General features: G+C 37.8%; 1 protein-coding gene and 1 non-coding gene across 8 annotated transcripts; one reads left to right on the top strand and one right to left on the bottom strand.

Annotated features, from left to right (window-relative positions):
* Nucleotides 1-5,139: 5,139 nt before the first annotated feature.
* On the bottom strand, nt 5,140-8,265 carry LOC141670504 (uncharacterized). 7 transcript variants are annotated; one of them, XR_012554580.1, is made up of 7 exons: nt 7,965-8,265; nt 7,850-7,900; nt 7,364-7,506; nt 7,188-7,265; nt 6,946-6,983; nt 6,461-6,847; nt 5,140-6,371 (listed from the first exon to the last, which is right to left on the bottom strand). XR_012554580.1 is itself a non-coding variant. In XM_074476389.1 (5 exons), the coding sequence occupies exons 3-5, from the start codon at nt 7,457-7,459 to the stop codon at nt 6,701-6,703; spliced, it is 321 nt and encodes a 106-aa protein (XP_074332490.1). In that variant the 5' UTR covers nt 7,460-7,506; nt 7,850-7,900; nt 7,965-8,260; the 3' UTR covers nt 5,140-6,700. The 7 variants fall into 7 exon arrangements, 1 of the variants encoding a protein (XP_074332490.1); XR_012554577.1 differs by lacking the exon at nt 6,946-6,983 and having other exon boundaries at nt 5,140-5,383; nt 5,501-6,371; nt 7,965-8,260; XR_012554579.1 differs by lacking the exon at nt 6,946-6,983 and having other exon boundaries at nt 6,461-6,555; nt 6,630-6,847; nt 7,965-8,260.
* A 917-nt stretch (nt 8,266-9,182) lies between these two features.
* On the top strand, nt 9,183-9,289 carry LOC141676271 (small nucleolar RNA R71). Its single transcript, XR_012556869.1, has one exon. It is a non-coding gene; the product is annotated as a small nucleolar RNA R71 (small nucleolar RNA).
* The last annotated feature ends 3,221 nt before the right edge of the window (nt 9,290-12,510 follow it).

Below are 12,510 nucleotides of genomic sequence, written 5' to 3'. Positions count from 1 at the left end.
CCCTCTCCGATGGTAGAAAACCCCTCTCCTTCGCTATGGGATTCGATAGCAGTCTCGTATACTCCGCTTCAGCCTCCGGAGTAGCAAACCTAGGCCTCACACCTCCAACACTCGAAGAATCGGTGGTGCTGCTGCTAACTTAAGTCCATTGTCTCTTGGGTGCTATTGAATTTGAATAAGTGAAAGTGAAGATATGTGTATAAGAGAGATTTAGGTTTGAGAATCGAAAAGTATGGTGAGAAATGGATGTATGGAAGTGTATCTATATATAGATAATGAAGAATTAGTTTTGAAATAGAAGTGTGAATTGATTATGGGAATAGTGGGAGTACTGGGGTGATTGGAATTGATTTGGAGAAGTTATTAAGGGAAGTGGAGGAGGGAAATTTGGCTGGGTGTTTGATTTTGTTTTAAATTTTCGATTTTCAGATTTTTTTTCTATAGGGGTACATCGCGGCCGCCCCGCCAGGCGGCGCGGGCGCGCCGCGTTTCTGGAATTCCAGCGCGGCCACCCCGCTTCCAGCACGGGCGCGCCGTGCTTCTGTCAAAACACCCTGCTTTTTTTGATTTTTTGATTTTTTTTGTGTTTTCTTCTTCTTTCTTCCTACTAATGTACAACAAGCTTGGGTTGCCTCCCAAGAAGCGCTTAATTTATGTCACTAGCTTGACGTAGAATCTCGAGATCAAGTGGATAATAAAACGACACTAACCACCTCACGGTTTGCCGTATTCCCATAGTAATGCTTCAACCGCTGTCCATTCACCTTGAACGCTTGGCCTGGATCATTCTCAAAAATTTCCACCACTCCATGTGCAAACACAGTTTTGATAACAAACGGCCCTGACCACCTCGACTTCAATTTTCCAGGAAAAATACGGAGACGAGAGTTGAACAAAGAACTTGTTGCCCCGACACAAAAGTTTTGAGCACTAAACCCCTATCATGCCACCTCTTGACTTTCTTCAAAGCCATATATGCCTTGTGCTCTAGATCCACAAGCAAATGACATCCCTTAGCATAAACCAGTTGAAACGGAGACATGCCTAGCAGAGTCTTGTATGCTGTTCGATACGCCCAAACAGGTTCATCCAGCTTCAAAGACCAATCCTTCCTTGATGGACATACAACTTTTTCTAGAATACCCTTGATCTCTTTGTTAGATACCTCAGCTTGACTATTATTCTGAGGATGGTGGGCTGTAGAAATGCGATGATTCATATTATATCTTTGCATCATAGCAGTGAACTTGCGATTGCAGAAATACGATCCCTCATCACTGATTATGACTCTTGGAGTCTCAAATCTTGTGAATATCTGCTTGTGAAGAAAATTAAGCACTGCCTTTGCATCATTCATTGGAAAAGCCTTGACTTCCACCCATTTTGACACATAATCAACCACCAACAAGATATACTGATTGTTGCAAGATGAGACAAATGGCCCCATGAAGTCAATTCCCCAAACATCGAAGACCTCAACCTCGAGTAGCACATTAAGAGGCATCTCATTCTTCTTGGACATATTACCAACACATTGGCAGTGATCACACTTCAAAACGCACCGATGCGCATCATTAAACAATGTAGGCCAGAAGAATCCTGCTTGAAGGATACGAGCTATTTTCTTTTCTCCACCATAGTGGCCTCCATAAACAGTCGAATGACAGTCTCGCAAGATATCCTCCATCTCGATGTACGGAATACATCTCCTGATGATTTGGTTAGCTCCTTGCCGAAACAAAAATGGCTCATCCCACATGTACCACTTCACCTCATGAAGAAACTTCTTCCTCTGAGCAGAAGACAAGTCTGGAGGTATAATGTTGCTCACAAGGTAGTTCACAATGTCTGCGAACCATGGTTCCTCCTCTTGCACCCCAAACAACTACTCATCGGGAAAAGACTCATTTGTCAATGTCTTATCCTGTGAAGTCGTATTTGGATCTTCTAAACGAGAGAGATGATCAGCAATTTGATTCTTAGTACATTTCCTATCCTTGATCTCCAACTCAAACTCCTGAAGTAAAAGAACCCACCGAATAAATCTTGGCTTCGAGTCCTTCTTTGAGACGAGATAGCGAATAATAGCGTGATCAGTGAAAACTGTCATTTTCGTCCCAAGAAAATAAGATTGAAACTTCTCAAAACCATAGACAATGTCTAAGAGTTCCTTCTCATTAGTAGTATAGTTCAGTTGAACACCATTGAGGGTCTTACTAGCATAGTAAACCACAAAAATAATATTGTTCTTCCTTTGCCCGAGAACTGCTCCAACTGCATAGTCACTTGCATTGCTCATCATTTCAAAAGGCTCATTCCAATCTGGTGTAGTTATGACATGTGCCGTGATCAAACTCTTCTTTAAGCTCTCAAAAGCAGCTAAACACTCATCATCAAATTTGAAAGGGACATCTTTCTCTAGAAGACTGCACAACGGTTTAGAGATTTTAGAGAAGTCCTTGATGAACCGCCTATAGAAATCCGCATGACCAAGAAAACTGCGAATCCCATTAACAGAAATTGGTGGAGGAAGGTTTTCAATAACCCCCACCTTGGTTTTGTCCACCTCAAGATCTTTACTAGAGACCTTGTGCCCAAGAATGATGCCCTGTTGTAAAATAAAGTGACATTTCTCCCAGTTGAGAACCAGATTGATCTCAATACACCTTTTAAGAACTGCGCCAAGATTTTGCAAGCACTCGTCAAAAGAATACCCGAACACAGAAAAACATCCATGAACACCTCCACATTCTGACCAATCATGTCAGAGAAGATAGCCATCATGCATCTCTGAAATGTGGCAGGTGCACCACACAACCCAAAAGAAACTCTTCTGAAGGCAAAAGTACCAAATGGACAGGTGAAGGTAGTCTTTTCCTGATCTTCTGAAGCGATGCAAATCTGATTATAACCCGAATAACCATCCAGAGGACAATAGTATTCATGCCCAGCCAACCTGTCAAACATCTGATCAATGAAAGGAAGATGGAAGTGATCCTTCCTCGTGGCCTTGTTTAGCTTCCTGTAATCCATGCAAACTCTCCACCCCGTGACTGTTCGAGTAGGAATGAGCTCATCCTTCTCATTAGTGACCACAGTGATACCTCCTTTCTTCAGCACACACTGAACTGGATTAACCCAAGAACTTTCAGAAATAGGATAGATGATCCCTGCATCTAGCCATTTGAGAATTTCCTTCTTCACAACCTCTTTCATTATCGAATTTAGCCTTTTCTGTTACTCAACAGTGGCTTGCTTCCTTCCTCTAGCAGAATTTTATGCATGCAATAAGAAGGGCTGATTCCATTGATATCTGCTATAGTCCATCCATTTGCCGATTTGAACTCTCTCATAATTCTCAAGAGATTTTTCTCATCACTACCTGAAAGGTCAGATGCAATAATAACAAGCAAAGTAGATGCATCACCTTAAAAAGCATACTTCAAATGTTCAGGCAATGGTTTAAGCTCGAGTGTAGGAGCTTCCTTAATAAAGGGCTTGAGACGCCCCTCGGCATTTTTGAGTTCTGACATTCCAAGAGATTCAAAAGGCATATCCAGCCTTCGCTTCCAAGGAGAAGCATTCAAATACTGCAAATGCTCATCACCTTCATCATCTTCACTATCTGAATTCCCCAACAAGGCCTTCTCTAAGGCATCAGACCTCAGCATTTGATCAAGTTCTGAAGTAACCACAGAATCGACCAATTCCAATTTTAAGCATTCCTCATTATCAGTAGGGAATTTCATGGCATTGAAAACATTAAAAGTCACATCCTGAACCAGTACTCGCATAGTGAGCTCACCCTTCTGCACATCAATCAAGGTTCGACCAGTAGCCAGGAATGGTCTTCTCAAGATAATGGGAATCTTTTTATCCTCCTCGATATCAAGAATTACAAAGTCCGCAGGAAAGATGAGTTTATCCACCTTGACCAAGACATCCTCCACAATGCCTCGTGGATATATAATAGAACAATCGGCCAACTGCAAGGACATATAAGTAGGCTTTGGATCAAGTAAATCCAACTTCTTGAAGACAGAAAAAGGCATCATATTGATGCTAGCTCCCAAATCACATAAACACTTGTCGAACGACAAGTTTTCGATGGTGCAAAGAATAGTGAAACTTCCAGGATCTTTAATCTTCGGAGGCAACTTCTGTTGCAGCACAACACTGTATTGCTACCTGAGAGCAACAGTCTCTAAGTCATCGAGCTTCACTTTCCTTGAGAGAATACCTTTCATAAACTTTGCAAAACTAGGCATCTGTTCAAGAGCTTCAGCTAAAGGTATGTTGATATGAAGTTTCTTGATCACCTCCAGAAACTTAGCAAACTGCTTATCCAACTTTTGCTTCTGCAGCCTTTTAGGAAAAGGAGGTGGAGGATAGACCTATTTCTCTCCTGTATCACCCTCAGGAGGAGTGTGTTCCATAGTTTTCTTCCTTGATTCCACTTCTGCAAATTCTCTTCAGCCACAACTTCAGAGTCCAAAACTTGAGCTTTTTCGGAGATTGCAACCTTCCCAGACCTCAATATAATTGCCTTAACCGGCTCTTTTTCTTTCTTCTTGCCTGGAACTTCTGTGTCACTACTACTAGAAAAATGCCCTTAGACATCGGTTATAAACTGATGTCTTTTTTTAAACCGATGTCTTCGCATGTGTAGAGAAAGGTAGGGATCTTTAACATCGGTTTTTAGCCGATGTTAAAGATGTTCATAGACATCGGTTTTCTTAGCAAACTGATGTATAATTAGCCCTTTTTTTAATAACATGTTAATACTAGATTGTGAAAATTGGTAATTAGGAGTTTAAAAAGCACTATAAATATATAATAAGGAAGAACATTAAACTGATAGACATCAGATTCTTAAAAGAAATGATGTCTTACATTGTATAGTACATCGGTTGCTACATAGAACTGATGTTAAATATGGCATATCACATAAATTTCAATTAGGTTAGCGATGTTAAATATGACATATCACATCAGTTTCACTTAGGTTAACGATGTGAAAGCCCCTATTTACATCATTTTACCTGTCAAAATTGTTGTTTTTGCTTATTTTTTACATCAGTTGGTTAATAATTAAAAGCTATATCAATAAAAAAATAATCTTAAATGAGAACAAATATGTACCAAAAAACTTATATATCAACATTCAACCAACATATTTCTATATCTACATCTACATCAACATCAAAAACTATCTACTTACAATTACATTCTTAACCTATCTAGCACAATTACATTCCTAACCTATCTAGCTCACTAAAGCCTCATTCCCCAAGCAGTTCTCCCTAGATGGATATGCCGCTGAACCATAAATAGTATAAGTTCTCCCCAGATGAATATGCCGCTAAACCATAAATAGTATCAGCTGGATAAATCATACAATATTCACGTTAAATATTTTTTGCAGAAATCTAGACATGATAAGCTCCAAAAACAGATTCACGCAGCATAATGTAAATGTTCAATAAAAAGGATCTCCTACCTCAGTTTCCATTTTGAAAGAAACTTGGCGTGCAGTAACTACAGCAACTGCTTCTTGGTCATTGAATACTATCAAATTTTAAATACCAAATTGACACAGCAAGACTCACATACAAAACACTGAGATGTAATGAGGAGGTTAACTAGGTGAAACTAAAAAACAGATATTGGCAAGATTTTAAACATAGAGAAATCAATATACATGAAAACCACGCAGATCCATAAACAACTAATTGCACAGAGCATGTAATAACAATTTGTATTTGAAAACATACTCGTCACAGTTGAGCATTACTCATTTCTAATTCCATATTAAGGGAAAGGGAAGCAACTAACATCTTTGTTAACATATTCATGTTTTATAACAATAATTTATTGACAGAGTATTGCAAACAACCTGATTTTGATTTTTGAGAATGCAACTAAAAAAAGAAGGTATCACTTGAAACACTTATGTGTGGAAGGTAGGGAGTGGCTTTAAATGACATCAAAACTGTTTGTTTCAATTTATTAATAGCATATATGTACACATATATATGATGCATGTATGCACATGTGACATACATAATATAACACAAATTCAGGAAGGCAAAAACAGAGTACATGTCAATTCCAGTGTATCATCAGCGCAAATCAGAAATAAAAAAAAACATACTGTATTTGTTTATTTGTAATAACACAACTACGTATGTATGTGTATTATGGTCTTAGAAAAGTGCAGACAAGCATGCCTGTATACTTCCAGGTCCAGCAACCCATGTTACATATATATGACCCTGACGAAAGATCTACATGGGTACGTGTTAGAGATATTGACAGAAGTCAGAAAATCGCAAATATGGATCAAGCCACTCAGCTGTACGAGGTCGAAACTGCATTCCATGAATTTGGAACAATTATTATATTTAATCACTTAATGTCAAGCATCCTTTATAGTTTATACTAAAATGATGGTAAGTACCTATATGTGCAATGATAATTGGATGATTTGTGAAGCAAGTGCAAGCTTTCATGCACAACTCAGGCAACTTTACTCAAGCTTGTCACTGTAGTAGTCTGTAAATAACATCTAGCTTTTGATCCGATCATACATGAAAGAAAACATATACTCTCTAAGAAAGCTCCTTTACCGCAAAATTCTACAGTGTTTAGCCTTGAGAGTCATTTGTATCCGAATTCCATTGTTGCTGCTGCTGCAGATTCAAGGGACTTCTGTTATCCTATCCCGCCTGAAGAAACTAGTAGCTATCCAGCGTTTTGCACGAAATACAAAGCCTGAAGAAACTAGTTCTCTGAACATGGTAGTAACGTAACTGTAATCAACTTCATTATGCTCAATCCATGTAACCTGCAAATACCCGGTAAAATACAAATGAAGATCTGTAACCTGGTTCTGATTGAAGGAATCATATAATTTCATTTTTGATTCTGAAATAAAGTTTTGACCTTGGAAAATCCATTTTCAAGGCCTTGGATTAAGCAACCTGAAGGTTTTCATTGACACTTGTCACCATATCGGAAAATATACATTCCACGAAAACATCCACCACTACCCATGTATTCGCAACAGTCATTTGTTTACAGTATCTTACAAAATATATTTCCCTAGTCTTAAGCAGGGGTGAGGCAACATGAATTCCGCTTTTACTTAGTTTAACATTTTGTAAAAAAGGAGAGGCTTAATGTACCTCTGGCATAAAAATTACAACAGGGTCTAGTGTCTGAGCATCAAATTCCAAACTGTTTGGCTTTTCCAGACACAACACCTACAAGATGCAGGAAGCAGTGCAGTTAATCTTAATTCTATATTATCTTTCAGTGAACGTTTTACGTAAATAAATCTACAAATTAAACTCTAACTTACAGATTGAGCAAAATCAATAACAGAAATCTGCATTCCTAAGAAGATCCCAAGATGTGGAACTTTATTTTCTCTGGCATAATTAGCAGCCAGTATCATTCCTTTCACCCCATGATCCCCAAATTCACCAGGAACCAACACACAAGCTGCACTCTCAAGACATGGATAAAATAACAGTTCAGATCATTAATAAAATATAATATTTGGGACAGTGCACAGCCACCGGAAAACACAACCTTCCCCACTAATGTCATAACATCAATGTAATCTTCAGCTATAAGCTACACAAATAAAATCATTTATGCAAGTACGAAATAACAACAGTAAATTCTAATTCGAATAGGCTTTCCTCCAAAAATTCCAATTCAACATGAAAATCTAAAAAATTAATATCAATACAACACTATATAGATTTGTAAACCCAACTTCTTTCAAAATTAACAATACATACACCAACTTTTAATCGAGTAGATTAGAAGTTAATCTTACCTAATCATAAGCAAACTCAACTTCTTTCAACACTAATAAAGCTCCAAAGACCTGTAAACAAAATCCTATTAAAATAAAAACATAAAATTTGAAAATAAATTCAAATTAAACTTACTTTTCTCACATAAATCGAGTAGACCCAACTTCTTTCAAGATTATTTTGCATCAATCGAGCTCGATTTAGGAATTAATCGAGTTTAATTAAAGGTTTATACAAATAGGGGTATAATTAGGTTTAGAGAGAGTGATTGAGAAGAGAGACAGTGAGAGATGAGAGAGAAGAGAGACTAAGAGAAGAGAGAAGAGACAGTGAGAGAGAAGAGAGAAGAGAGAAGAGAGAAAAGAGAAGAGAGAATGAGAGAGAGAGAAGAGAGAATGAGAAAGGGGGAAACGGTTTTCGTTAAGGTGGGAAAAACTGAGAATAAATTTTAGGTTAAGGGGGGGCAATTTTTTTGGTGTATTAACGGGGGAAAGAAAGAAGCAAGCCTTTTTATTTTTTTAAAATGATTATAGACATCGGTTGGTTAAGATACCGATGTCTTACAATACCTTTAACATCGGTTTTGAAGCGATCGATGTTAAAACTGCTTTTGACATCGGGGACATTTCTAACCGATGTTAAAGGGGTGATGTCGTAGACACTATTTCTAGTAGCAGGCTGTCGATTTAGCAAGGCATTGGCAATCTTCCCAATTTGATTCTCCAAGATCTTAATAGAAACCATTGGCTCTTGCACATGAGCCTCAACTTCTCCAATTCAGATTTTTTATTAGATTATTGCAGTTGGAGTTGTTGTCTTGGTGCATATTGTGGTTGTTGAAAACCAGGAGGGTTGAATTACTTTGCTGCATACTGTTGATAAGGCTGTTGCACCGCATTCTGAGTGTTGCTCCAGCTGAAGTTAGGATGATTGCAGCTGTTAGGATGATAGGTGGCTGGAACTGGTTGCTGCGACCTCTGAAAGTTGCTCACGAACTGAGCTGATTCACTAGAAATAGCACACTGCTCAGTATCATGCGCACCAGCACAAAGCTCACAAACACTATTGATCTGATTAACTCCATAATTAGCCAAAAAATCCACCTTCATCGTCAAAGCCTTAAGTTGATCAGCTATAGCAGTAGTTGCATCTACCTCTAGAATTCCTGCTATCTTGCCTTGAGGTAATCGCTGAGAAGGGTTCTGGTATTCATTAGTAGCCATCAGTTCAATCAACTCATAAGCTTTATCGTAGCTCTTAGCCCAAAAGATTCCACCTGATGCTGCATCAAGCATGGGTCTAGACTGTGCTCCCAAGCCATTATAAAAGCAGTTTATAATCATCCATTCAGGCATCCCATGATGAGGACACTTCCTAAGCATCTCCTTATAACGATCCCAAGCTTCACATAAAGACTCTCCCGATTGCTGCACAAATTGAGTAAGAGCATTCCTGATTGCAGTTGTCTTTGCCATAGGAAATAATTTAGTAATAAACTTCTGGGCAAGATCTTCCCACTTGGTGATAAAGTCTAGTGGTAGAGAATGCAACCAACACTTAGCTTTATCCCTCAGAGAGAATGGGAAAAGCCTTAGCTTTTTAGCATCTTCAGAAATGTTGTTGAATTTGAAAGTGTCGCGGATCTTGACGAAATCTCTAATATGCATGTTGCGATCTTCCGTTAGAGAACCCCCAAAATGGACTGAGTTCTTCACCATCTGAATCATGCTAGCCTTGATTTCAAAAATGTTAGCCGCGATGGCTAGTCTGATAATGCTAGACTGAATATCATTGATCTTCGGTTGAGAATAATCCATCAAAGCCTTCGGATTCGCTTATGCTTCTCCCATTGCAATAAGAGCTTCTTCTTCAACTTTCTCTTCTTCTACAAGAACTTCTTCTACTACTTCCTCCACTTTATCCATTGTTCTCTTGCGAGATCGAGAATGCGTTATCATACACGCTCTCTAGAGTACCTGAAAAAGCAACAAGAAAACAAGTAAAATATCTGAGTCAGTGAACTTTAACGACCACTGATGTCAAGCACATAAACTAAAAATAACACCGAGTCCCCGGCAGCGGCGCCAAAAACTTGTTAGGATGAAAACACGCACTACTTTTACATGCAAGTATACGCGTTCGCAAGTAATATATAATTCTTTCTAGTTCGTTCCCACAGAGACTGGTTTAGGTTAAAATTCAATTTATACACTTATGCAATAATTGTATGGTTATTATTCAATGCTAAGATGATAACAAGTTGAGATTTTGTATAACTACGATTAACTAAGAGATTATACTAAATAACATTAACTAAGAGAATAAGAGGGTTGAATTACTTATATGAGATAAATATGGGATTCTAACTTCATTACTACTTCATTCAAAGTCATTGTTCTTAACCTTAGCATGCAATGGTGATGACAACTAACAAAACTAGTAAACGCCAACTTTCGTTGTACGAATATCCTACTATTAGACATCCATAAAAGAGATAGAAGCTGAATATACACCAATTATATTGAGACCCTATATGTCTATAGAATTTGACAATATAACGGTTTAATGCACAAGTTATCTATCATGATTACATAGGGCAATTAAGATGGTTAAAATTTCCTACAAATCATGCATAACAAATACATGAACATATACTAGCATGGCAAGTTCTAAACCTCTATATTCACTGTCACTTCAATAGAGATTAACACGCTATCTCATAAGTTCACGACGCTCATAAGATGAATAATCACAAGAAATACTAGGAAATCATACAATCACCACATACTAAGATATCGAATCAAATTAACTATTAAAATCCGTAAGTAACTCCGCTAGAACCCCACGATAACGATTAGTTTATAACCGAACTCATCATCACCGTGGGTTCCGATGAAAGCATGGTATAATAAATTAAGTCTTTATAAACTGAAAGATAATTAAAGTATGTAATCAAGAGTAATAGGTTTAACAAATAAGAAAACAAGCATCCAAGATTACAACTCAATCAAAGAATCACAAGTAAAAATAAGCTTTTCTTCTCTTTTGTTGAATTTGTGCTTCTAGGTCTTCTCGGTGTCTTCTCCTTTTTCTCTCCTCTGAAAAACATCTTTTAGGAGTCTATAAATAAGAGCCCAATCAGAATAGAAGTCCAGAAAATCAATCTTCTACTTGAATCAGGATATCTGGAAAATGACCTGGCACGGGCGCACGCTATCCCAGCGCGAGCGTGCTGTATCTCTGCCAATCGGCGCGGGCGCGCGCTAACACAACGCGGGCGCGCTAAGCTTTTGAAAAAACTGAGTTTTTTCTTCTTCTCTTGCTTGAGCTGCTGGTTTCTTGTGCAATTTGACCGAGGCTCCATTCCTAGCACTCTTCAAGCATAAAATCATGTAAGATCCATTCCTGCCTTCAATTAAGCCCTGAAATGCAAAACACTACAAAAACACATCAACTATACAAATAATTTGAGTACAAAATACCAATTCGAGCCTTTATAGGACGTTCTTAGTGGATATAAATGCCACTTAATATTGGGACTTGGGATTATCTAAGCATGATAGGCCTAGTAATAAATAATTTGACCTCAATATTGTTAAATTTAGATATATATTATGAACGTAAAACTTTATTACAATCAACACATAATTTATAATACATGTCTTAACTTATATAGAAAATCAATATAAGCTAAATACCGAAAATACCATTATATATATATATATTCTAACATCCCCCTCAAACTCACGATGCTGCAGCAATGAGCATTGCGAGTTTGTCAGAAAAAAAATGAAATTGCGAAATAGAGTGGGCCTTTGTAAAAATATCAGCAATCTGAAGCGAAGAAGGAACAAAAGGTAATGAGATAGTGCCTTGCAATAGATGATGGCTTGGAAGGCTAACACTCAAATCTGCAATATGAATTGCACTCTTATTATCACAATATAATGGGGTGGAACTAGGAAGCTAACACCCAAATCTTCAAGTAAGCGACGTAACCAAACAACATGTAGTGGAAGCCTTGGCACGATACTCAGCTTCTGAAGACGGTCTCGAAACAAAAACTTGTTTCTTACTCTTCCATGAAATAAGAGAATCACCAAGAAAAATACAAAAACCAGTTGTAGATTTACGATCCTCGGGATCACCAGCCCAATCAACATCATTATAAGCACGTAACTCTAAAGATGAGTTAGAAGGAAACAAAAGACTCTGAAACCGAGTCCCACGAAGATACCTGAGAATACGAAGAAATGCAGCCCAATGTATGGTAGTAAGAAAAATGACAAATTGACTAACTATATGAACATCATGTGCAATATCCGGATGAGTAACAGTGAGATAAACAAGACTACCAACAATCGTACGATATAAACTAGGATCTGCTAAAGGAAGACCATCAAATGGAGAATATCTAGCATTCATCTCTAAAGGAGTTTCCACAGTCTTGCTATCAGTAAGACGTGCACGATCAAGCAAATCAGCAATGTACTTAGATTGACCCAAAAGATATCCCTTTGGTGAGCTAGCAAATCTAATTCCTAAAAAATAACGGAGCAAACCCAATTTCTTCATAGCAAAATAACGAGCCAACTCACATTTCAATGACTCAATACCATCACAATCATCACCAGTAATAATCATATCATCAATATATAAAGACAATAAAATACGACCAGCA

The sequence above is a fragment of the Apium graveolens genome, chromosome 7, assembly GCF_009905375.1.
Source record: "Apium graveolens cultivar Ventura chromosome 7, ASM990537v1, whole genome shotgun sequence".
NCBI classification, from domain to species: Eukaryota; Viridiplantae; Streptophyta; class Magnoliopsida; order Apiales; family Apiaceae; genus Apium; species Apium graveolens.
This window is presented reverse-complemented; position numbering and strand designations above follow the sequence as displayed.

Coding starts and splice junctions, on each gene's coding strand:
- LOC141670504 (XM_074476389.1), bottom strand. CDS start 7,459: ATGATACTGGCTGCTAATTATGCCAGAGAAAATAAAGTTCCACATCTT. Junction 7,266..7,363: donor TTATTGATTTTGCTCAATCT/GTAAGTTAGAGT, acceptor TGCATCTTGTAG/GTGTTGTGTCTGGAAAAGCC. Junction 6,848..7,187: donor TTGTAATTTTTATGCCAGAG/GTACATTAAGCC, acceptor GGGTATTTGCAG/GTTACATGGATTGAGCATAA.